The sequence below is a fragment of the Ictidomys tridecemlineatus genome, chromosome 8 (assembly GCF_052094955.1).
Source record: "Ictidomys tridecemlineatus isolate mIctTri1 chromosome 8, mIctTri1.hap1, whole genome shotgun sequence".
Taxonomy (NCBI): domain Eukaryota; kingdom Metazoa; phylum Chordata; class Mammalia; order Rodentia; family Sciuridae; genus Ictidomys; species Ictidomys tridecemlineatus.
This window is the reverse complement of record NC_135484.1, coordinates 135,573,149-135,598,488: the sequence shown is the minus strand read 5'-3', so window position 1 is coordinate 135,598,488 and position 25,340 is coordinate 135,573,149. Positions and strand designations below refer to the sequence as shown.

The following is a 25,340-nucleotide window of genomic DNA, read 5'->3' as shown; positions in this document are numbered from 1 at the left end:
CAAGTCCTAAGAATCTTATGAAAAAATCTCTTGAGAGCTATAAAGCTGCTGTGTGAGTGCTTGCATGCTAGAGCTCACTGCCTCAGCGGGACAGCCTTATTGGTTTGCTTTGTGCTACTGACAACAAATCTCTTGCATGAGGTTTGGGTGTGTGGCCTGGTCTTTGGATTTTGCATGGACTCTGCAAGCGTCCTTTCAGAAAGTTTTACTTATGTTTGGGGTTTGTGTGTTGGATGAAATTGGCACTTAGTTTCTACTCACCTTTAAGCTCAATTTTGACAGACTTTATGGAAGATTGACATTTACATGGGGTCAGGAATACTCAGATGCCAGAGGGAAGCTGGGTCTGCTTGGCACCTTGTTGCTTGGGTGGGGTGCCATTGCACTGTTGTAAAGAAAATGATCCTGGTTGTCTGCTTCCTTCCTGCTGTGGGTTAGGATTGCTGGGAAAAATTCAGATGAATTAAATAACTTTGAATTCAGGGTCAGGGTGGGGGGGGTTGTATTTCAGTGCTGAGGCTCAATAACATACACTGTGATTACCCTAAATGACTGCAGTTATCAGTAGATACTGGGGGTCTACCAGTGGTTCATAACTACTCTTGAGTAATTGTATCTGTTATGATTTGGTGCCTTGACAGAGAAAGGGAGTACTTGGTTCCATAAACAAAATATAGTTGGTGCTGCATATCCACAGGTTACCTATCCACAGACTTAACCAACAGTGGATAGAAAATACTCAGGGGCGGGAACTGATTCTCTACTGAACATATACAGCCTTGTTTTCTTGTTATTCCCTAAACATTATGGTTTAACAACTCTTTATAGAGCATCTATGTTGTATTAGCTGTCATAAGTAATCTAGTGGTGATCTGAAGACTACAGAAGGATGTTCACAGGTTACATTAAATATTATGTTATTTTATAATAAGTAAGTAATACCTGAAGGAATATGATTTTAAACATTCACATATATTCTACTCTGCTCACAAAAATAGTTTGTATATTTGTGGCTATATGTAGTCATCTTCTTGCACATAAAGCCCTGCTAACCCAACAGACAAAGAGCCCTTTTAATCTTAATCCCAAAGACAAGACAAGGAGAGAGGAGCTGAGCAGAGGACAAGAAGTGCCAGCAGATTTTTGAGCAGGAAAGTGGCTAGAGGAAGGAGCTCAATGTCTCTGGAGGGAGGAGGGAGGAGGGAGGAGCATCCCAGAGGAGCTGACAGTCTCAAACTTGGAGTCCCTGGAGAGGGGGGTGAAATGCAGGTGGCAGCAGGGCCCTTGGTAGAAAGTCTGTTTATGGAGTGGCTTGAACCTCAGATGCCATCCCCTCTGCCCTGGAAACCAGGCAGCCCCCTTCTTTTCCTAGAAGCCCCTGATAGGAGGTCAGGTCTCAGCCCTGCAAGAACTGATGAGAAAAGCACTGGGCTGAAATGAGGGGAGAGGAATCCAGCAGAAGCACCCCAGGCCCCACTCCAGCTACTTACACATCAGAGCCAGCAGCCAGACCAGGGTTTTTTTTTTTCTATTTGCCATTCTTCAGCAGAAAAAGCTATTGTGACTCCTTGATCACATCAGCAGAGAAGCCCCCAGCACACGAGTCCCACTTGTGTAAACAGAATTTCCAGCAGTGTTTTGTGTTTTCCCCTAAATATGGACTGACACCCAGGCTTTGGTGGGCACTTTTGGGAATACTAAGCATGAAAGAGAAACCTATATAGAAGAAAACAATCACCAACCCCCACCACAACAACAATAGCAAAACACAAGGGAAAGAAAAGGCAGGGTACAAAAGAAGCTCAAGAGAACCGTAGTGGATGTTCTTTGATCATTGGAATCAGGGAGACCTTGGAAATTAAAAAGTGTAACAACTGATATTAACAAAAAAAAATCAATAGAAAGATTGGAGGACAATGGCCTTTCTCCAGAAAATGGGACAAAATGTAATTGTGATGAAAAAGGCAAGCAAAGTAAAAGGTGTGAGTAGAACTTTTCACTGTGTTTTGGGGCATTGTCAAAGTGTTGACCTCTCCAACTCAGGGCAGCTAGAGGGGGAAGCCTGGTGGCTGGAGATTTGAGCTGGACACCTCTACAGCAAGTAACCTTGTCCCAAATTGTAGTACTAGTATCATTCTTTGTGTGTGCTATGACATTCAGAAGGTTGGAAAGTCCCAGATGAGTTCATTCCAAGAGTTTTAGTGCCTGACAAACAGGAAGTAAAAATCAGAGAACAGAGATTCTCCAGGAAATGAGAAAGCACTTTAATTTGTTTTCCCTGAGTAGAAAGAAGAAATGTTTAAATTGCTACATTGAAAGGGCCCTCCAAATCTCCACCAAAAAGAGTGAACTGGGTCCAGAAAAGGACACATCACTGGGACATTTCTGGATATCAGGGATGTGGATAAGATTTCCTAAGCTTCAAAGAGTCGGGGTGTTGTGAGATAGATGGAGCTGGGTCAGAATGTTAGGAAAGTTCTTAACAGCAGAGCTGGAGGTAGGGAAGCTATGAACTGGTACTTCAAATCTTTGGATGTAAAATCCTTCCAGCTCATTATAGACCTGCCTAACTCTCATTGGCATGGAGTAGTATAATAAAGACATTTTTAGACATGCAATAAATCAAAACACCTGTCTTTTTTCTTAGAAAGCCATTGGGCCCTTTTTTTCCCCATCAAAATAAGAGAGGCAGCCATGAAGCAGAAAGACATTGGGTCCAAAATGAAGGATGTTATTGCCTAAGGGATAAGTCTGCCCAGGGGCCTGGGCAGTACACAGAAAGATGGATCCATAAAGAAGTCCTGTCAGAAATGTGTTGATAAACACTGGTTGGTGCAACACATAGGTGTAATGAAAGAAGAGTAGAGTTGAGTCCTGATGAAAGCTGCTAAGGGCATTCATGTTTTAGTAGAGTCAGGTTCATCTTTCAGTGGTGATCTAATTTATAGCATGATACATGAGGGACTAAAAGGGAAATATGTGTCCCAGCTTGCCACTGGTGTGCCCAACAGCAACAATTTTATTTTCTATTAGCAACAGTACTCATCTGCTTCTCGAGTATTCAAATTTTGTACTTTACAATCCTTGATTGAGAGAAACCAGGAGATAGGTTATAGTGTCACTGGAAGAAGTCTGAGGAGTTTCTGGAGTGGTGGTCCTGAACTTAGGGTGGATTGGGTTCTTGATAAATGTGCAGAAATGAATTGAAGAACACATCTAAGGCAGAGATTGATTAAGAATGTGACTCATCTTGACAGAGACGCCTTTGGGGGTTCTCAGTCTCTTTTTAAGGAATTTGGTGAGGGGTGAACATGGGAAAGTATTTGAGGATGACATCAGTTTGGTGATCACAAGATGATTTAGGATGGATTCTTAGACTGATGTGGTCTATGTTAAGTGACAAATAAATCACACTGGAAAGTACCCTAGGTTATAAGTTTCTTAAAATGTTGTCTCTCTCACTTTGCTTAATCTGTTTCTTACATAAGACACTCTACAGTGCACAAAATAATTTTCATAACTGGATGAATTTCCAATAACTGTAAGATTGCCCAGAAATTTGGGCGTGGAATTAGCCCAGTTGGCTTGGGGAGTGACAGACCTGGGAAGAAACATATGCAAAACTTTAGCTTCAGGCATGAGACTTTCAGATTAAAATCTCTTTTTAATCTCTCTTTGTCCTTCCTTTTGTCCAGTTTTTACCTATCTTTTAGTTTTTCTATCCAATCTCAATACCACATTGTTGGACTAGAAAAATTCAACATGTGCCCATAAGGCCCTGTTGTTGCCATAAAGCAAGGATATTTGAGACCAACAGCTGGGGATGAAATAACCAATTTTAAGAGCTCCCCACTAGCCAAGTTAGGACAATTTGAGCACCAAGAAAAAAATGTCAGTTAATTGAAATATATTGTTTATAAAAAGCCCTAAGTCCATTAATCAGTTCAGATGAGGCAAACAAGGCTTAAAAAGTAACAGAATTCACCCAAATCTCCATCATGTTGGATTAGGCTCCAACTTTCTTAATAAGACTCCTTTGGTGATAAAATTAAAAATCAAGAATCAATAAATGGGGAATACAAACTAAAAAGCTTCTTCTCTGCAAAAGAAAAAATCATTGAGGTGAATAGGAAGCTTACATCTTGGGAGCAAATTTTTACCACTCGCACATCAGATAGAGCACTTATCTCTAGGGTATATAAAGAACTAAAAAGCTAAACACCAGAAAAACAAATAACCCAATGAATAAATGGGCCAGTGAACTGAACAGACACCTCTTAGAAGAAGATATACAATCAACCAACAAATATATGAAAAAATATTCAACATCTCTAGGATTAGAAAAGTGGAAGTCAAAACTACTCTAAGATTTCATCTCACTCCAGTTGGAATAGAAGCTATTAAGAATACAAAAAACAAAATGTGCTGGCAACCATGTGGGGTAAAAGGCATACTCCATACCAGCCTGTACAGGGCCCAGTCTCACCCCTCCACTGGTGGGGCAGACACCTGCTAGACTAGCCTCTGGAACAGGACTGCCACTTTCAACCAGAAAACTACCACTTGAGGTCAAGCCCAGGGGCCCAGATCTACCCATACCTGCCTGGGAAAGACCCAGCCTCATGGTAGGCCTGGGTTCACCCCTCCACCAGCAGGTACTACTGCAGCCCTGCTTCCAGCACAGGACTGCCTCTTCTGACCAGCAGAGTATCAGGTCTGGCCTAGATCTGTCCACATTGATTTGTGCAGGACCCAGGTCCAGGATAGGTCTGAGTTCACACCCCTTAAACCTACCTGGGAGACTAAGCCTAACCCACTTCCATCTTGGGACACTAGAGTCATCACCATAGCCTTCCTCATACAGTAGCCCCTAACTTTTTTGACAATAGACAGGGCCTACAAGCATCTGCATCTCAGAGAAGGCATCCCAAAGGGAGTGTGAGGTCCACTGTTGCAGCTCCATCTCTGTAAGATATTGCTTCCATCTTGGAACACCTTAAATATTATTTTGAGTTACCTGGGCTATTGCTGCCACCAACCTTAGATACAGTAGCATACACTGAGGGACACCTGCAGGGTTTGGAAGCCCAACATCAAGGTGAGGTTCAGACAATCTGCATGGGTACTACAAGAATATAAGAAAAAAATGTAATATCTCAGATCCCCACTGCAAGAAAGGAAGACACATAGACAACATGAAAAAACAAGGGAGGAAAGTTCCCCAAACAAACCAGGACACTATAATAACAGAACCCATGGACAGTGAAGTTGATGAAATGTCAGAAAAGGAGTTCAGAAGGTTCATAACTAAAATGATCTTTGAATTAAGGAATGATCTAAATGAGCAAATACAGGCAAAAATTGATAACTCCAACAAAGATATAAGCCAGCAAACAGAGGTAGCAAAAGATTACTTCAAGAGAGAGAGATATAGACTCTGAAAAAAAGGTCAGAAATCCTTAAAATAAAGGATACATAAATAAAATTAAAAAAACTCAATAGAAAGCATAAAAAACAGAAGAGATACCTTTGAAAAAGAAGTCAGATAATGAAGACAAAGTATACAATCTAGAACATAAAGTACATCACACAGTAAAGATAGTAAGAAACCATGAACAGAACATCCAAGAATTTTATGGGACAGCATCAAAAGAGCAAATCTAAGAGTTGTTGGGATAGAGGAAGGCACAGAGTTTCAAACCAAAGGAATGCACAATCTCTTCAATGATATTAGAAAATTTCCCAAGCATAAAGAACAAATTGCAAAACCAAACACAAGAGGCTTATAGGACACCAAATGTACAAAATTACAACAGATCTACACCAAGGCACATTATAATGAAAATGCCTATCATAAAGAATAAGGATAGAATCATAAAAACCATAAGAGAGAGGAATCAGATCACATGTAGAGGGAGACCAAAGCATACACAGCAGATTTTTCAGCCCACAAGACCCACAAAGCTAGAAGATCATGGAAAAACATATACCAAGATCTTAAAGGAAATGGATGCCAACCAAGAATCTTATACCCAGAAAACTAAGCTTTAGATTTGACAATGAAATAAAAACATTCCATGACAAACAAAAATTAAAAGAATTTACAAATAAAAAGCCTACACTACAGAACATCCTCAGCAAAATATTCCGTGAATAGGAAATGAAAAACAATGATGAAAATCAGCAGAGGGAGGGATTACACTAAAGGAACATCTGATCAGAGGAGAAACCAAGTCACGTTAAATACCAAAAATAAACAAAAATGGCTGGGAACACAAATCAGTTCTCCACAACAACCCTGAATGTTAATGACCTAAACTTAGGAATCAAAAGACATAGACTAGCATATTGGATCAAAGAAAAAAGACCCAACAATATGCTGCCTCAAAGAAACTCATAGGAAAAGACATCCACAGACTGAAGGTGAAGGGTTGAGGCAAATCCTAGCACTCAAATGGACTTTGGAAGCAAGCAGGGGTTTCCATTCTCATATCAAATAAAGTAGACTTCAAACTAAAGTCAATAAAAAAGGATAAAGAAGGATGCTGCATACTGCTCAAGGGAACAATACACCAACAAGTCTTAACAATTATAAATACATATGCCCCAAACAATGGAGCATCTACATTCATCAAACACATTTTCTCAAGTTCAAGAGTCAAAGAGACCACAACACAATAATTTTGGGTAACGTTAACACACCTCGTTCATCACTAGATAGATCTTCCAAACAAAAGATGAACAAAGAAACTATAGAACTCCATAATACAATCAATAACTTAGACTTAAAAGACATATCTAGAATATTTCATCCTTCAACAAGAAAATATACTTTCTTCTCAGCAGCACATGGATCCTTCTCTAAAATAGACCATATGCTATGCCACAAAGCAACTTTTAGCAAATATAAAAAAGTAGAGATACTACCTGCATTCTGTCAGATCATAATGGAATGACATTAGAAATCAATGATAAAATAAGAAATAAAAGTCACTCCAACACCTGGAGACTAAATAATATGTTACTGAATGTACAAAAATGTGCTGCAAAACACATCAAGGAGGAGATTAAAAAATTTTAGAGGTGAATGACAACACAGATACAACATATCAAAATCTCTGGGACACTCTGAAAGCAGTACTAAGAGGAAAGTTCATTGCATGAAGTTCATTCTTTTAAAGAAGAAAAAGTCAACAAATAAATGAATTAACATTACATTTCAAAGCCCTAGAAAAAGAAGAACAAATCAACATCAAAAGCAGAAGACAGTAGATAATTAAAATCAGAGCTGAAATCAATGAAATTGATTTGAAATTTCATTGAAAATTGAAATCAATGCACAAAAAAAGCAATTGAAAAAATTCATCTTTGAAAAAATAAATAAAATTGACAGACCCTTAGCCATGCTAACAAAAAGAAGGAGAGAGAAAACTGAAATTACTAACATACATGATGAAAAAGGAAATATCACAACAGACACTACAGAAATACAGAAGATTATTAAAAATTATTTTGAAAACTTGCACTCCAATAAAACAGAAAATATCAAAGGCATCAACAAATTTCTAGAATCCTACAATTTGTTCAAATTGATTCAGGATGGTATACACAATTTAAAGAGATCAATTTAAAGTGACGAAAGAGAAGACACAATAAAAAGTCTACCAACCAACAAAAGCCCAGTATTGGACAGATACACAAGTAAGTTCTAAAAACCTTTAAAGGAGAACTAATACCAATACTCTCCAATTTATTTCAGGAAATAGAAAAAGAGGCAGCACTTCCAAACTCATTCTGTGAGGACAATATCATCCTTATTCAAAAACTAGGCAAAGACATATCAAAAAAAGAAAACTTCAGACCAATATTTCTAATGAATATAGGTGCAAAAAATTCTCAATAGAACTCTGGCAAATTGGATATAAAAACACATCAAAAATATTGTGCACCATGATCAAGTGGGATAAATCCCAGGGATGAAAGGTTGATTCAATATTCAGAAATCAATAAATGTAATTCATAACGTCAATAGATTTGAAGATAAAAATTACATGATCATCTCAATAGATGCAGAAAAAGCAAATGACAAAATGCAACACCCCCTTTTATGTTCAAAACACTAGAAAATAACTAGGGATAACAGGAACATATCTCAACATCATAAAAGCTATCTATGTTAAGCCCCAGGTCAACATCATTCCAAATGGAGAAAGATTGAAGGCATTCCCTCTAAAAACTGGAAGAAGACAGGGATGCCCTCTTTCACCACTTCTATTTAACATAGTTCTTGAAAAACTGGACAGAGCAATTACATACACAGATGAAAGAAATTAAAGGTATTCACATAGGAGAAGAAGAACTCAAACTGGCACTATTTGTTAATGATATGATTCTATACCTAGAAGACGCTAAAAATTCCACCACAAAACTTCTAGGACTAGTAAATGAATTCAGCAAAGTAGCAGGATATAAAATCAACACCCATAAATCAAATGTATTTCTGTATATTAGTGGTAAATTTTCAGAAATGGAAATGAGGAGGACTACCCCATTTACAATAGAATCAAAAAATATTTGGGATTCAACTTAATTAAAGAGATGAAAGATCTATATAATGAAAATTATAGAACCCTAAATAAAGAAAGTAAAGAAGACCTTAGAAGATGGAAAGATCTACCTTGCTCTTGGGTTAGCAGAATTAACATTATCAAAGTGACAATACTTACAAAAGCAATATACAGATTTAATGCAATTCCGATTAAAATCCCAATGACATTCCTCTTATAAATAGAAAAATCATGTAATTCATCTATAAAAATATGATACCCAGAATAGCTAAAGCAATCCTTAGCAGGAAGAGTGAAGCAGGTGGTGTCACTATACCAGAACTCAAACTATATAATACAAAGCAATAGAAACAAAACCAGCATGGGATTGGCACCCAAACAGACTGGTAGTCCAATGGTACAGAATAGTGGACACAAAGAATAACCCTCAAAACTACAGTTATCTTATAGTAGACAAAGGCACCAATAACATGCATTGGAGAAAAGATAGCCTCTTCAACAAATGGTGCTGGGGAAACTGGAAATCCATATGCAAGAAAACGAAATTAAACCCCTGTCTCTCACCATGTACAAAACCCAACTCAAAATATATCTAGGACCTAGGAATAAAAGCAGAGACCCTGTGTCTAATAGAAGAAAAAGTAGGCCCTAATCTCCATCATGTGGGATTAGGCCCCAACTTCCTTAATAAGACTCCATTGGTGCAAGAATTAAAATAAGAATCAATAAATGGGATTGGACTCCAACTTTCTCAGCAAAAGAAACAATCTGTGAGGTGAATAGAGAGCCTGCATCTTGAGAGCAAATTTTTACCACTCGCACATTAGATAGAACACTTATCTCTAGCGTATATAAAGAACTCAAAAAGTTAAACACCAAAAAAAAAAAAAATAACCCAATCCATAATGGGCCCAGTACCTGAACAGACACTTCTGAAAAGATGATATAGAATCAATCAACATATATAGGTAAAAGCGTTCATCAATGCTAGCAATTAGATAAATGAAAATCAAAACTAGTCAGATTCCATCTCACTCCAGTCAAAATGGCCGATATTATGAAAACAAGCAACAATAAGTGTTGGCAAGGATATGGGGGAAAAGGTACACTCATACACTGCTGGTGAGACAGAAAAGTGGTGCAGCCAATATGGGAAACAGTATGGACATTTCTTGGAAAACTGGGAATGGAACCACCACTTGACCCAGCCGTTCCTCTCCTCAGTCTATACCCAAAGGACTTAAAATAGCATACTACAGGAACACAGCCACATCAGTGTTTACAGCAGCACAATTCACAATAGCTAAACTGTGGAACCAAACTAGATGCCCTTCAATAGATGAATGGATAAAGAAACTGTGGTATATATACAAAATGGAATATTACTTTGCAATAAAAGAGAATAAAATCATGGCATTTACAGGTAAATGGATGGAGTTAGAGAAGATAATATTGAGTGAAGTTAGCCATTCCCAAAAACAAATGTGAAATGCCTTCTCTGATATAATGAGGCTGATTCATAGTGGGGTTTGGAAGGGGAGCATGGGAAGGTTAGACAAATTCTAGATAGGGCAATGGGGTGGGAGGGAAATGGAGGGGGCAAGGGGCTAAAAGATGGTGGAATGAGATGGATATCATTACCCTAAGTACATGTATGAAGATACAAATTTTGTGAATATACTTTTATAAAACGAGATGTGAAAAATTATTCTCTACATTTGTAATATGAATTTCAATGCACTCTACTGTCATATATAACAAATTAGAATTAAAAATAAATAAAAAGTAACAGAATTCAGTAATGTTTGCATTCCATCTAGGATTTCTGTATAAACAGTTTAGTTTTTACAGATTCCCAGGTGAATGAACAATCCATAAACCAACCTAAAGGTATAAACAGTTAAACTAAAAGACTTAGAGCCAACATATGTGCTAGAACTGCAGGCTTTGCAACTCAGATGGAGAAAAACCCAACCAATACTATCCTTTAAGGCAACACACAGGATTACAAGAAATTGCAATTTGGTATTTGGCGGAGGCCTTGTCGATACCATTGAAACTGAAGCCCAGAGATCCACTAACTACACAAATGTGTTTGATTATAAAAAGTGTGAGCACCCATTGTCAAGCAACACCTGGGGGGTGGGGCACAATGACCATGAACCAATAAGCCCTGCTCCCTTGTTTTTGTAGACAGGAAATGGTCCCCTGAGGTTAATTCCATCCCAGGAAATCATTACATTAAAGCATGGGTTAAAATAATATTTGCTCAGGAGCTTAGTTTTTTTTTTTTTTTTTTTTTTTTGTACCAGGGTTTGAGTTTGGGGGCAATTTACCCCTGCACCACATCCTCATCCTGTTTTATGTATTATTTTGAGACAAGAGATTGTTAAGTGGCTGAGGCTGGCTTTGAACTTGTGATCCTCTTGCCTCAGCCCCTCAAGCCACTGACATTACAGGCATGTGCCACTACACCTGGCTGCTTAGCTCTGACAGGTTCCCTCTTTGTCTCATCCTCTCCATTCCCATGAGTTTTTGATTTTCATAGTCTGTCCACCATGGTTTGAAACCCTTTGCTAATCTCAATGTAAATCTTTGTTCTAGAGAGCCTCTCTCTGAATTTCTTTCCTTTTTTATTCATGTTGACACCCCCCTTTTATAAACTACATGTGACTACATGATTACATTTGGGAGTCAGCTGAATGGTCCATGATATTCTCTCCATCAGAAGATTCTTAATCAGAGCTAGAAAGTTTCTTTTGTCATATGAGGGAATTTTCACAGGCTCCAGGGATTAGGACCTAGAGTGTTTGGGGACCTTGTTCTACGGACCAAAGCTATATGAATGGGATGCTATACAAAGGGATGCTTCATGTCCTTGTCACAGTCCCTTATTTAGGTACACCTTCCCACTCCTGTGTACTCTGAAACACTCATTTCCTCTTGTTCTGAGGGTTTCCACCCACTGCTCAGGGGAGTCATGGGGACTGTCTTAGAACGTTGGCATTCTGCTGCTGGGGAAATGAGTTTGGCAAACATCTGTGAACCATGTTGGAACAGACAGGTCCTGTGCCCACAGTGCCCCTGGCCTGCTTCACTGCATGTGCAGACTTCCTGGCTGATTGAGCCCTTTCCTTCCTCTTGTCCTCTCACCTGATTCCTTCCATCCTCTTCCTGAAGTTCATGACTTCTCCAAGTGTATTGGAAAGACTCAGTCCGACTGCTCCTCAGCTGCAATCAATTCACCCTCGTGAACTTCATGATCCCTGTGGAAAATGGAAAATTGTGAATAGGGATCACTGAAGTCCTGCTGTGCTATATAACATTTTGTGATTCTTGATTCCAATTGGCCTGAAGACACCTCTACCCCACTCACTTCTGACTGGTTAACTGTGTTCCTGCCCTTGACCTTGCCAGGGCTGCCACGGCATTGCCAAATGTGCTTCTGGAAAAGCTCCAGACATCCCTGAGCTCTGGGTGTGTGGAGGTGGACATGGGTAGGCACCACAGACCAGAGAGGAGGAAGAGTTGTGAGCACATGGGCCAAGTGCCCTTGCCTGTGACAGCATAAGCCCTTAACATGACCTTAGATTTGAACTTTATCACATGCATAGGTTCCCTAGAAGAACTGAGGATTAAATGTTGTGCTACTAAGCACACCTGCATGAGCACCCTCATCTGTTGGGGGAGATGGGTGGGTATTTAATTCAGAGGAGAGAAAGGTCTCATGTGGCTTTACCTCCCAAATTTATTTTAAGGCTTCAGGTTACCCTAAGATGGGGAACTCTCCCATATTATAAAAACACTTGTGTATCATGTCTTTGTAACTTTTCGAGTAAATTTGTAATTTTTAATGATTTCCAAATTAAATGATACAATTAGCTCTTACAACACACCAAAAAATACAGACATGGAAGCCAAAGTCAATCACCCTTTCTCTTACCCACTCCAGGAAGTGACTGCAGCAATGTGGTGCAGGTGTCCACCCCCCACCCCGACTTTGCCCATGCACACAAAGAAGTGTGCATATACAGGTCTTCACACAACAGGATCATAGTATTAAATTTTACTCTTCTTCTTCATTTAATATAGGACATAAAATAATCTTGAGACCCCCCAAAAGACCCTCAAGTTCTGTGTGCGTTTGTTTGCTTATTGCACCACAGCAGCAGTGGTGTTAATGGGAGGGAAAGTGCAGTTGGCCTGTGAGCCTGTGTTCATGTGATATTAATCTGAAGTCCATTGTTCCAGGCTCGCCATCATGGATCCTCTGCTGGAAGCCACCGGCACCTTTGCCTTAAACCTTCTAAAAAGGCTCGGTGAAGACAGGTCGAAAAATGTGTTTTACTCACCCATCAGCATCTCCTCGGCCCTGGCCATGGTCCTCTTGGGGGCAAAGGGAACCACCGCAGTCCAGATGGCTCAGGTACCTGGTGTCCTTTGGGAGTAATAGTAAATGCTGACAGTTATCAATTGAGCTGATTCTCCACACTTCAAATCCCAAAGGGATTGCTGTGGATGGACATCAGAGGGTATCAGAGGGGTGTGGATGGAGACTTGACAAGAAGCACATGCTACCTCTGCTGAGCACCCCTGCTGAGCACCCCTGTGAGCACATTGAAGTCCTTGAACTGTAGCAATTTCCAAATCCAGCCAGGTGGGTGTGCCAGGCTCCTCTGCCCTCAGGGTGGGAATATTCCTTGATTGGCTCCATCTGGGTTTCCTGGGACTCATTCCTGGTCCCACACATGTCAGGCCATGGCACCCCCTGTACATTCTGGGCTTAGTGCTTGGCAACTCCCGTCCTTTTGCAGAAGTAATGAGTCATGTTTCAAGTGTGTTGCTCTCTTAGCCTTCTTCCTACCAAAAGAGAGTTGGGGTTCAAGGGCCTCTCTTCACTTTGAATTGTCTCACCTTTTAGTTTCAATATTTCATAATTCCTTTAAAACCATTGTAGGATTTCTATGTCTCAAGTTATAGCCTGTTGCACTGGACCAAGCCACATGCAGAAGCTTGTTTGAGACAAGACTGTGTCAGGTTGGAAGTAAGGGTGCTGTGGGGCAATGTCCCTGAGTTGCTAAGAAGCCCCTTTGTCTACAGGTCTATGAGATGCTGTCTTTGTTGTCCCAAGGTTTTTACAAAGTGGATCTTGATCTTGCTCCTGAGGCCATGGATTGGAGCTGTACCTGGAGTCCATTTCTTAGGTTGAGAATTATGTTTTCAACTGGAGAGGGAGCTCCAAGATACGAAACACCTTTATGTTCTACCCATCAAGAACTGGGTTAGAAATAGTTCCTTGAAATTCTTCTTGCAAATGCAATAATTCTTTCTTTATTTCATCTCTTTCTTCCCACACTCTAAGTTAGGCAGCTAAAAGGAAGATACACACTTCCTGGACATCTTAGACAGCTGTGAGCATTCACTGGGAACATGTCTTATCTTACCTCTTGCTACAGTGCAGACTATGGTAGTAATTTCATCCCTGTCCCTCCAGCCACTGTCAACTGCCCATGTCCAAAGCCAGCATCAAGTGGTTTATTTTTGTTATGATGGAACCTTTCTGCATTGCTGCACATGTTATCTGTTGCTGCAAAACAACCATCCCCAAACTTAGTGGCTTGAAATAATAATGGTGGATTATTTCTCAGATCCAGTGGCCTCAGAGGCAGTTCGTATGCTCCCTGTGATGACAGCTGGGTCACTCAGGCTACTGTTGCAATAGACAGCTGGATTGCAAGGTCCAAGGAGGCTTTCTATCACATGTGGGGTCTTGGAGATGGGTATTGGCTGGGGCATTGGTTCTCTTCCCAGCAACGCAGCCTGTGATGGTAGCAGATCCTCCAAGGGGATACCTTGGACTCCCTTCCATCATGGCAGCAGGGTGCAAGATACTTTTTGTCTCTAATTGGTTGGTGGTAAGAATCTGCACAATTCTTAGGCCAAGTGTACCATAGTTTGCTTTTTCCCTGTAGTCAGTGCCTTTTGCAATGGCGTGTTTTTGTTGTGTTTCTGATTTCAGGCACTTTCTTTAAATAAAAGCAGCAGCAGTGGAGGTGGAGATGTCCACCAGGGCTTCCAGTCCCTTCTCACTGAAGTGAACAAGACGGACACACAGTACTTGCTTAGAACAGCCAACAGGCTCTTTGGAGAAAAGACTTATGATTTCCTCTCAGTAAGTCATACTGGCTACATTTGATGAAGCAAGGTGGTGGGGAGGAGGGGGACTCATGGTGCAGCTGAAAGAGCCTGGGCTGTGAATTCACTCAGGTTTCTGGTTACTCATGTATTTGTTCACACCCTTTCATTTAAAAAATCAGAAAACTACTCAAGTCACAGGTGAGTACATTTTTGTGTAGAATGCAATAAAGCCAGCAAAGCAAGAGCCACATAAACCTCTTTCCCACAATCCATCATCCCTCCCAAAATAAGAGCTTTCATAGATTTGACATGTATCCTCCTGCACATGTAGTGATCTTGTTTTATAGTAATTTTCTCTGCATTATGCCTTTATCCAAAACACGTTGTTTTGAAATACATTCTCTTGTTCTTCCCATCTCAGTGTATGTGGATCTACTTCAGTGTTGTTATCATGATCATCATCATCGCCATTATGTGGCACTGGGGATTGACTCAGGACCTCAAATATAAGTAAGCATGAGCTCTACCACTGAGTGCATCCCCAGCCCTACATCACTATTATAAAACATCATCTGATAATTCTAAGTTGGACACATTGTAACATAGAAAGCTATTTGCTCATGGATGGGCTTTAGGTCATACCCAGTATGGGCTGTTACAGACAGTGTTATTGACTGTGACTTTTGTGCATGTATGTGTGTGTGTGTGTGCTGCTCCCAGGTGGATTTGTGGAGGGAGGAAGGATATAGAGTATTGAGATTTTAATATATATTACTCAATGTCTCTCCAAAGTGATGTATCTGTTTCTTTCAGGGATATAAGCAGAATGTTGGTTTCCATCTACCATGATCAACACTGCATGTTTGTAGCTTTTGAATCTTGATTACTTATGAGATTGAACTTAAGCCCTTTGAGCATGGACAAACTGAGTATCCATAATTCCAAAATTCAAAATTGGAAAGTGCCAAAATGTAAAATACTTCAGCCCATGTACATTTTGGGATATTCAACCTGTATATGTTTTCTGCACATTGTTTATTTGCATATTCTGTGCACCTTTTTCTATTGATCTGTATTCCCTTTACTTATTGATTTATAAGAGTTTTTTTGTATGTATGGAATTTCAATGTTTTCTATGTTTTTTCCCTCATTTTTCAAACCTGTTTTAAATTACATTAATTGTTTTAAAGTAAGTGTTATAAAATGAACATAAATGCGCATGGGTTCAAATATTGGTAGCAACTATTATCACAGTATGATTTTTTATAATCTGTTTATCTTATTTAATTAGTCTTAGCTACTTTATAGATATCATCACCCTCTTTAAGTCTTTTATATGTTCAGAATTTCCAACCCACTCACATGATTGGCTGATTTTATTTTTATTTATGTTATTTTTCTGGATATTTTAAGAAAACTAATGATATTTAAAAATTTATATCAGTATATAAAATAAGGAAATTAGAAATATTTTCCATTCATGAATTTAAACTTCCAAAAATTGAATACCAACCATGATGTATAATTACATATTCCTTGAGTTTGATTTTTCACTGTTTGTATAAGAGTAACTTGAATAGCAGGTAGTTATTTCCTAGGATGTTTAAAAGTTGTAAAAATCACTCACACGTGTGTGGCAAGTTATCAATATTTGAGTAGCCAGTTTGCTTTCAGACTATTTTCTTAGAATGAAAGATTTAAAATTTTTCAGAAACAGAACAATTAATTTGGTAAAGCAAGATCTCTGTGAGAATGAAATGGAATGATACAGGAAGTTCTCCTTTTAAGTGCCCACAATATGTTGAGAATTCAGTAACATTGGATAAAGTAATAATAATGAAAGTAACTCAGCTGGGCCTCAAAGTAACTCTGGGAGCTTCATACAGCCAGTGCTGTCTCATTTACAGGGCAAACGAAGAGGCAGAGACACTAATTCACCTTTTTAAGGCCACTCAGCTAATAAATCAAAGAACTTGTGTTCCTAACATCGGTGTCTATGCAATACTGAAGGAAAAATGTGAAATCTTGCCTTATAATGAGAAATCAAATATGGAGCCATAAGTTGTTCAAAAGGAAGATTAGGAAATAATTTCATAGTGCATTGCCAATGTAATGAGTTTTAAGTACACTTATATTCCACAAATTTTCTATTTTAACATGGTAGAACGTATGTGTTTATCAATGTCATTATCATTTCATAGGATATATTAGTAAAACACTTTGAACTTCTTTTTACTTTCTTTTTTGGTGATTCTGAGGATCAAACCTAGGGATTTTCCCATGCTGGGCAAATGCTTTACCACTGAGCTGAATCATAACCCTGGTTTTTTTTTTTTTTTTTTTTTTGAGAATTGCTTACTACCCCAAAGTGAGATGTTCAGCAGCACTGGCAATCTCTAGACACATGTAATTAGTTAAATAAAATAAAAGACAATATTCACTTCTGCAGCTGCACTGACCTGATCTCAGGTGCTCTGTAGTCACCTGTGATACCATTTTTGATGGTGCTCATTTTTCTGTTATCACAGGAAGTTGTGGTGGCAGGGTGGTGCAGAATGGCTCATTTTCCAATGTTCTACTTTCTGTGTTCAGTATCCCTTATTCCAGAGTGCAGAGGAGTGGTAGCTCTTGCTGGGTTAACTTTCTCTCCATAGTTATTGCAGCTCAGCTTCCTCCCAGTTACCTCTTGAGGCTCAGCAACTCCCATAAAGATCCAGCCATTCATGAAATTTATTTGGTATTTGGGACATTAAAGATGGCCCAAACTGAGAAGGTTGAATTTATGTTTCTTCTACATATTTATTGGTAAATAACATCTTTAAATCACCACATTTTTTATTTTCTGCTTTGGTACATGAAAGAAGTACACTTGTTAATTATTTTGGAACCATGTAATTATGTTGCTCTGCCTTAGTCTTTTAAAGATTCCTGCCAGAAATTCTACCAAGCAGAGATGGAAGAGCTTGACTTTCTGAATGCTACAGAGGACTCCAGAAAACACATAAACACCTGGGTAGCTAAAGAGACAGAAGGTAAAAGCATAGTTTTTATTTGTTGTTTCTGTTGATGGTGGCGTTGTAGTTGCATTGTTAGTTCCTTTGTTTGCAGTGCTGGGGATCCAACCCAGGGCCTTGGGCATGCTGAGCAGATGCTCTACCGCTGAGCTACAGTCCCAGCCTGTTGTTCTGTTTTTAATAGTATTTACATCAGTCTTATTGTAAGTTCCTTCACAAGATTGTGGAATATAAACAGGAATGATGTTTTTGTTCTCAAAATAATTTCAGACTTTAAAAGTCTGCTTCTGAAATACTGTCAGTGGATGACATTTTCTCTAGCTCTTCCTTGCTCTTCTTAGTGTATCAGTGATGTTTCCCCATATTCAGCACCCCTCTTCTAGAACAATCCACACTGTAATGTCTTTGCTGTTGTTTGTTTCTTCTTTTCACCAATAGCATAAAGAAAAATTAACCTGACAGGTCTCAGCTGTGTCCTCTCTAGTGTGAGCTCATGCACCCCAGTTTTCATGCATTGCTGCAAGTTGCTTGGTGGTATCATCATGTACCTGTGGTTTTCAATGTAAACTGTGTGTTTTGTTTTTTCTTTTCAATTTTGGTACCAGGAATTCAAACCAGAGAGACTTAAATACCAAGCCACATCGTCAAATAATGTAATGGGATATTTGTCCTAAATAAATATTTTACTTAGAGACAGGGTCTTGTGAAGATGCTTAGGGCCTCAGTTGCTAAGGCTGGCTTAAAATTTACAATCCTTCTGCCTCAGCCTCCCAAGCCTCTGTGATTACAGGCATGTACCACCATGTCTGGCTAAACCTTGCTTTACATTTGTAAAGAGCATCTTGTAACAGCTCATCTTTTTAAAATCTGAAATATTTTTAGTTGATAATAACAAAATCATATATATTGTACAAAAATAATATGTTCAATATGCTGGACTAGAAATAATAACAAAACTATACATGATGCTTCAAATCCAATATGTGTAATGTTTAAATCAGGGTGAACATATCTAGCATCTCAAACATTTAAGTTTAAATTTATAATCACTCCTTGTAACAATATTTTTAGTTCTTTCATTTGTGGGCACCAATTATTTCTTTCTATCTCATGTGGTATGAATTCGCTTACTAAGATCTACTTTTTCCTTTTATGTTTTATTCAAATGATGGTATGTTTCTTCCTAGAACATGTATTTCAATATCAGGGATATTGCTTTGTTTTGATGACAAGTATCTATTTATATTACTTGGAGAATATGTGATCCTTTATTTCTGTGCTTGACCATTGAGGAGGTGGGTCCTTCTCCATATCATCACTGAAACATTCATCAGCAAACTCTCATCTAACTGGTTCTTTAATGTTTCCTTTTAGATAAAATTACAGAGTTGCTGTCTCCAGGTTCATTGGATGAAATCACCAAACTGGTTCTCGTGAATGCCATCTACTTCAAAGGAAACTGGGATACACAGTTTGACAAAGAGCTCACCCGGGAGAGACCATTTAAAGTCAGCAAGGTGAATGCTGCATAGTAACAACGGAGATTCCCAGACACAGGGCCTGTATTTGTTGGTTTCTAGATCATGAAGGCCACCACATGGACCTGTGCCTTTCATGGAGTAGGGTAGCCCTGCAGGAAGGACTCCCCATGCCTTGGTGCCTTTCTCTCATGAGTTTCCTCCTTTTGTATGTCACCAAGTGTTCGGTTCTGTTTGCCACCACCCCCCACACCCCCCCCCCCCACCCCCGTCCTGCACCACTGTCACCTGCCCTACTTTCTCTGGTGTGTTAATCTACAAGGCAAATCTGTTGGTGTAGCTCTCAGGCTACCTTTAGGTCTTTCTTGGCTTCTCAGAACTTTTGAGATAAAGTTCAAACTCCAAATTTGATGTATGAGGGTCCTCGTAGACCTGGATCCTCCCCATTTGCTTCAGTACCTTCACACTCCTTTCTTAACTGCTGTGTCCCCACTGGAAGCCCCACCAGGCATCTGCCCCTTTATCTAAGCTGTTACTATGCCCCCTGCTGGTCTCTAGTAGACATAGCAGTGGTTGAAGGACTTTTTACTTTTGTTGAAAAACCATCCCAGGGCAGATGGCTGTCATATAAGTGCTTGACCTGTAGGCAGTTGGAAGTTATCGAGGAGTTATAATAGCTGGTGCTCAGGAAATACTGAATCAATCATGATCTTCAGTCTTCCTTTGTTTGTAAGGGTAACACCAGTACATATTTTTGTTTAAAAACAAGCAAAGGGAAACATACACAGAATTAGACTCTTGAGTTTAACCACCTTCAGCTTGGAAGGTATTGTTTGCTGATGGCCTGGTGTCTTTCTCTCACAGAATCCATTTTTTAAAAAGTCTTTTTAATTATAGAGGGTTTTTTTTGTTGATATGCTGCAGAGCAGACAGGGTGGACTAATGTTTTCTTGATCACTGACCATAAGTTAGATCTTCCTTGTCCACTTGGATCTGAACCTTCAGTTTTTCAAGACATACATTTTGTGCTGGGATGTATTCTGAAATGAACTGTCCTTTCCCTAAATATGATTTTTTTCCTTCTTGAAATTCATCTTTAATAAGATGTATATTAGGGCTTCATTCAACTGAAAGCAACAGAAACCCCAGATCTCTGCAGTTTAGCTCACAGCTCATCTCACCACCCTGGAGGCCCAGAGGAGAGGAGAACCCAGGGCTGATGTGGCACTGGGGTGAGGCTCTTGGGAACCAGCTGTCCCTGCTCTGCCCCCTCAGCCTGTGGCCTCTTCCTCATGCTCACAGGAGGGCTCAGATATGGCCTCCACTGTCCAGGCAGGATGGAGCAGGAAGGACAGAAGATGGAGGGCAAAGGCCTTCTTTGGAGGTTCTGCCATTGTATTCAGAGGGAAACCAGAACTGCTCTCACGTGGCTTCTGCTGGATACAGAGCAGTGAAGCAGTTTACCTTGCTTTTTGCAGTAGAGAGAGAGGGTGGAGCTGCAGCAGGGGTTGACTGTACCAGCCCACAGAGTATGTGGCAGGGGTGTCTCCAGGGGCATGGATTTTGAGTTGATAAGGATTTTCATTTGGATTCCTCATTTCTAAAGGTGATTAAGCTTACTAACATAATCATGTATTTAGTGAGTCATTAAATTACCAAGATTGGATTCTTTTCTATTATAAGATTGGAGACCGTGGGTCCTGGAGGGGAATGCAGAGAAATTGAATAAGGTGGGGTCAGCACCCTGAGGCCTGTGGGCCAAAGCCGGCCCATATCAAGTTTATCAGATAAAGTTTTGTTGGTGCACACACATGCTTACTTGTTTATACGTATCACAACAGTAGAATCCAGTAGTTATGATAGAAACTCTCTCTAGCACAAATGCCAAAATATTTACTGTCCTCTCATTTATGGAAAAAGTGTGCCAAGTTCTGGCCAAGGACATGGCTAAGGAGCCAAGGGCAGGAGACTGTTGTGGCTGAGGTCTAGTTCAGGCAAGCTCGACAAGGTGGACACAGAAAGTGACAGCAGATATGTCTTGGGTTTACTGCATTTTATCTGGAATGGTGTGCTGTGCCAGAGAACTAGGGAGCTCCCTCAGCTGTTCCTGTTGCATGGAATTAGAAACAACTTCATAGAAGCTGCTGGTATCAAACTGAGGAGTACTCATGAGTTAAGCAGTATTGTAGGGTAGGATGTGGTCACTGTCTTCTGTCTTTTTCTCAGGGTCTGAGGATGGCCCTTGGCTACTTCTGCTCATCAGTTTATTTATTCATTTATTCAGCTGATGTTAATTGAGTGCCTACTATGTGCCAGGAATTGACTAGCTGAACATGTCTGCCTCATGAAACTTACATTTTCTTTTGGGAGAGACCAGAAGCTTAAATAAGACATTAGTAGTTGTTAGGCAGTGGTAAGTGCTGCAGAGACACAAAGGAAGCAGACAGGAAGCTGTGGTTGGGTGTATAGTTGCAGGTCAGGTCTAACAAGGAAGCATTCACTGAGAGGGTGATACTTGAGTAAAGACCAGGAAGAGGCAAAGGCTACACTCTCTAGGTTTTAGGGATGAGAGGACAGGGGAGGGATAGAATGACCCTGATTTTCCATAGGGACCCCTGTGAGTGTAGGAACCAGCAGAGGGAGAGTAGTAGGAGGTGAGGAGAGACAAGGAATGGGAGATGAGCTGTTGTGATTATAGGATGTACTGAGCATTTCAGATCTTGCTCCTAGGAGAGGGGTGTCATGGCAGGGTGTCCAGTCAGAGGGGTGTGATCTGACTTATGTTTCACTGGGATCCCTCTGAGGTTATCTCTGTATTCCAGGGATAGGGTGATGGCAGTGGAAGAAAGAACAACAGATGAGGTTTTGGTTATACTTCAAAGGTAGAGCCACGATAATTTGCTAAGGAGTGAGATGCAGAGAGTAAGAGAAAGACATGAGCAAGGATGCACAGTGGCTTTTTGACAACTGGATGCATGGTGTCACTGCCAACTGTGATGGGCAGAGGTTTAGTGGAGCAGGAAGGGGATATAAGGAGCCCACAGTCATGTGTGACACTAGGACTTTCTGTTGGTCTAAGTGTGGGTGTCAAGCAGCCAGTATAACACATGAGCTGGAGTCCAGGGGAGAGGACCCGGCTAGAACTGTAAATTCTTGGATTAAATTCAAAGTAATAAGAAGAGGTGAAGTCACCAAGAAACATGTTGGATATGAGTCTGGGCACCTTGGTGTTGGGCAGTTTGTCAGTCAGCATTCTCTCAGTGGGCCAAATAATGAGCTAATCTACTTATAAAGGGACAGATTCATCTGAGCTCAAAATTTAAGTTTCCCATCCATGATGAGGCAGACCCTTTGCTCTTAGGCATGGGGGTGGTGGATGGCAACGTTGGGAGCAGTTGATCAAGCAAAACTGGTCACCTGAGTCAGGAAATGAAGGAGAGAGGAAGGGCTTGGGTCTCAGAGTCCCCTCCAAGGACTTGCCCCAAGGACCTAACTTCTACTAGGCCCTGCCTTTGAAAGGTTCCACCGCCTCCCAGTAGCTCCACACTGTAGATAAAACCTTTAACACGCTGGCCTCTGGGGACACTTGGTGTCTAACCATAACAGGGTTCAGGAGGCACCTCATGGCCTGTCCTAGAAGCTGGGTCAAGAGTGTTCCTGGGCCCACAGGGGCCGCCTCTGTGGAGTTAGTGCACTGTGCCAGCTGGGTCATGTTTCTACTTAACAGTTGTCCATTCCCTTACAGAATGAGGAGAAGCCTGTGCAAATGATGTTTAAGAGGTCTACTTTTAAAATGACCTATATAGGGGAAATATGCACCAAGATTCTGGTCCTTCCCTACGTCAGCGAGGAGCTGAGTATGATCATCATGCTGCCCGATGAACACATTGACTTGAAAACGGTAAGGAGCACTAAGCCATAAAGAGGACGTGATGGCAGGGGAAGGGCATTGGGTTTCTGGTGTAGCTGCTTTCCCCAGTTCCCAGTTAGCTTTTTATTTTTTAAATTTAATTTAATTATATTGTTTGTGTCTATGTTGGGGGTGGAAAAAGGATCTTGCAGATGTTAGGCAAGCTCTCCTGCTGAGCTGTCCCTTGGTTACCTTGGTTACCAATAGCACCACCTCTGGCCAAGGCGAGGCTCCCACTCACAATGTGGAACATCTGTATAACCACATGAGGCCCTGTGTGACAGTATGTGCTAGGTCTTGACCCGTTCAACTCCCTTCTAGGTGGAGAAGAAACTTACTTATGAGAAATACATAGAGTGGACCAGCCCAGACAAGATGTACAAAAAGGAAGTGGAGGTTTTCCTCCCTCGGTTTAAGCTACAGGAAAATTATGATTTGGAGGAAGTCCTTTGCAGCCTGGGCATGACTGATGCCTTCAATGAGGCCAGGGCAGACTTTTCTGGAATGTCATCTAGGAGAGACCTGCATCTGTCCAAGGTCGTGCACAAGTCCTTTGTGGAGGTCAATGAGGAGGGTACTGAAGCTACAGCCACCACAGCCTGTGAATTCATGTTGCTGTGCAGTCCTCCACTTTTCTGCGCAGACCACCCCTTCCTCTTCTTCATCCAGCACAGCAGGACCAGAGGGATTCTGTTCTGCGGCCGAGTTTCTTCTCCATGAGGAAACAGTCATCCCTGGGTGCAGTCCTCTGCTTTCACCCTCTGACCCACTTTTCTTCCGACACTCCACCATGTGCCTGTGACCCAAGTGACCTTATCAGTGCAGTGTAACAATTCAAAAATAAAGGGTCCATTTTGGTGTCCCATGTTCACTACTGTTTGCATGTAAGATGTTTTTCCAGGATCTGAAATTGCCCCTCTCTGTGGGTCTGTGGTCATGTTGGATGCTGGGTTCATTCATCCCTGCCTGGATATGCTGTCACCCATCCCATTGCAGCTGGGAAGGACCCTGTGGCTTCACTGTGGGCAGATAACTGCCATCACCATTGGCCCTTCTCCAGGCATAAGAAGATAAGTAGTGCTTCTCTCTTCTCCAGTGTGGCATGAAAATCTCATCCCATTTTTAGTGGGAGTCTAGAGTAGAATGCAGAGCTGTGAGGAGGGGTGAGGGGTGAGGGCACATCTCAGGAACTTCCTGTGGGGAGCTCAAAAATCTCCAAATTCTGTGTGCTCTCTAGAAGACTCCATGGAGGTGGGAGAGCAGGTAACTTGGGCCAGTGAGAAATCAGTCCCTTTTCCACGTGCATCTCTACTTTCATCTGTTGTGATGGGGAATGGGTATATTCACACATACACTGCCCCCTGCCTTGTAAAGTTAAATTGCTCCCAGGGGTCAGAGGTATACCTAACCATTCACAGTAAGGTGGTTTACAACAACTGTTACATACCAGGTGAATTTCTTCATGGCACATATTATTTTTTAAATGTGGCTAAGTTTTCTGCAGCCAGTTGTGTTACTTGCTGGCAATGCAGTTGTAGCATTCAGCAAAGAAACTGAGGGGCTAGGTTCTGTTTTTCAAGGCACGATGGGGAGGACGAACACTGTCAACCTCTGACTTCACTGCTGCTAGTCTCATGCTCATTCTGCACCTGGTCCTCTTGCCCTATGATGCCCAAGCTATAGTGACAGAATGGAATTGTTGAGCATCATGGAACATAGAAATTAGGATTGAGGTGAGGAAAAGAAGTTGGGTGGGAAGAAAGAACTTGCTGATTTCACACTCATCTGTTGTCTTAGTTTGTTTTCTGTTGCTATAATGAAAGCCTGAGACTGGAAACTGGAATTTTTAAAAAAGCAGAATTTTTAGCTCACATTTCTGGAGGCCCAGAGCGGGGTGCTGGCTTCTGCTGGGCTCTGGCGAGGGACTCATGGTGACTCAGAACATAGCATTGGGAGCATATGTATGAGTGCCAAGTGGAGGGTGGAGGTGCCAGATTCCCATGTAACAGCCCATTCTCACAGGAACTAACCCAGTTGCCTGAGACCTGTGTTAATCTTTTTCAAGGGTGGTGCCCTCATGACCTGATTGCCTCCCGTCAGGCCCCACCTCTTAAAGCTTCCCTCCATCTCAACATCTCCACACTGAGGACCACGCCTCCATTACAGGAACCTTTGTGGTGATAAACCACATGAAACAATATCATCCTTCTCCCTCCTCTGTATGACACTCTGG

At 40.9% G+C, this 25,340-nt stretch overlaps 1 protein-coding gene across 17 annotated transcripts in view; it reads left to right on the top strand.

Annotated features, from left to right (window-relative positions):
• The window catches only part of LOC110597363 (serpin B6-like), a 312,873-nt gene extending 288,895 nt beyond the window's left edge, over positions 1-23,978 (top strand). For 15 of the 17 annotated variants that reach the window (XM_078020455.1, XM_078020452.1, XM_078020454.1 and 12 more), the window contains 6 exons: positions 12,819-12,997; positions 14,591-14,739; positions 17,620-17,737; positions 19,094-19,236; positions 22,943-23,098; positions 23,429-23,978. In XM_078020455.1, the coding sequence (XP_077876581.1) occupies positions 12,819-12,997; positions 14,591-14,739; positions 17,620-17,737; positions 19,094-19,236; positions 22,943-23,098; positions 23,429-23,827 (1,144 nt within the window). In that variant the 3' untranslated portion in view covers positions 23,828-23,978. Of the gene's footprint in view, positions 1-12,818; positions 12,998-14,586; positions 14,740-15,126; positions 15,216-17,619; positions 17,738-19,093; positions 19,237-22,942; positions 23,099-23,428 lie in introns of those variants that run through there. The other 2 variants (XM_078020459.1, XM_078020463.1) reach the window with 2 other exon arrangements.
• The last annotated feature ends 1,362 nt before the right edge of the window (positions 23,979-25,340 follow it).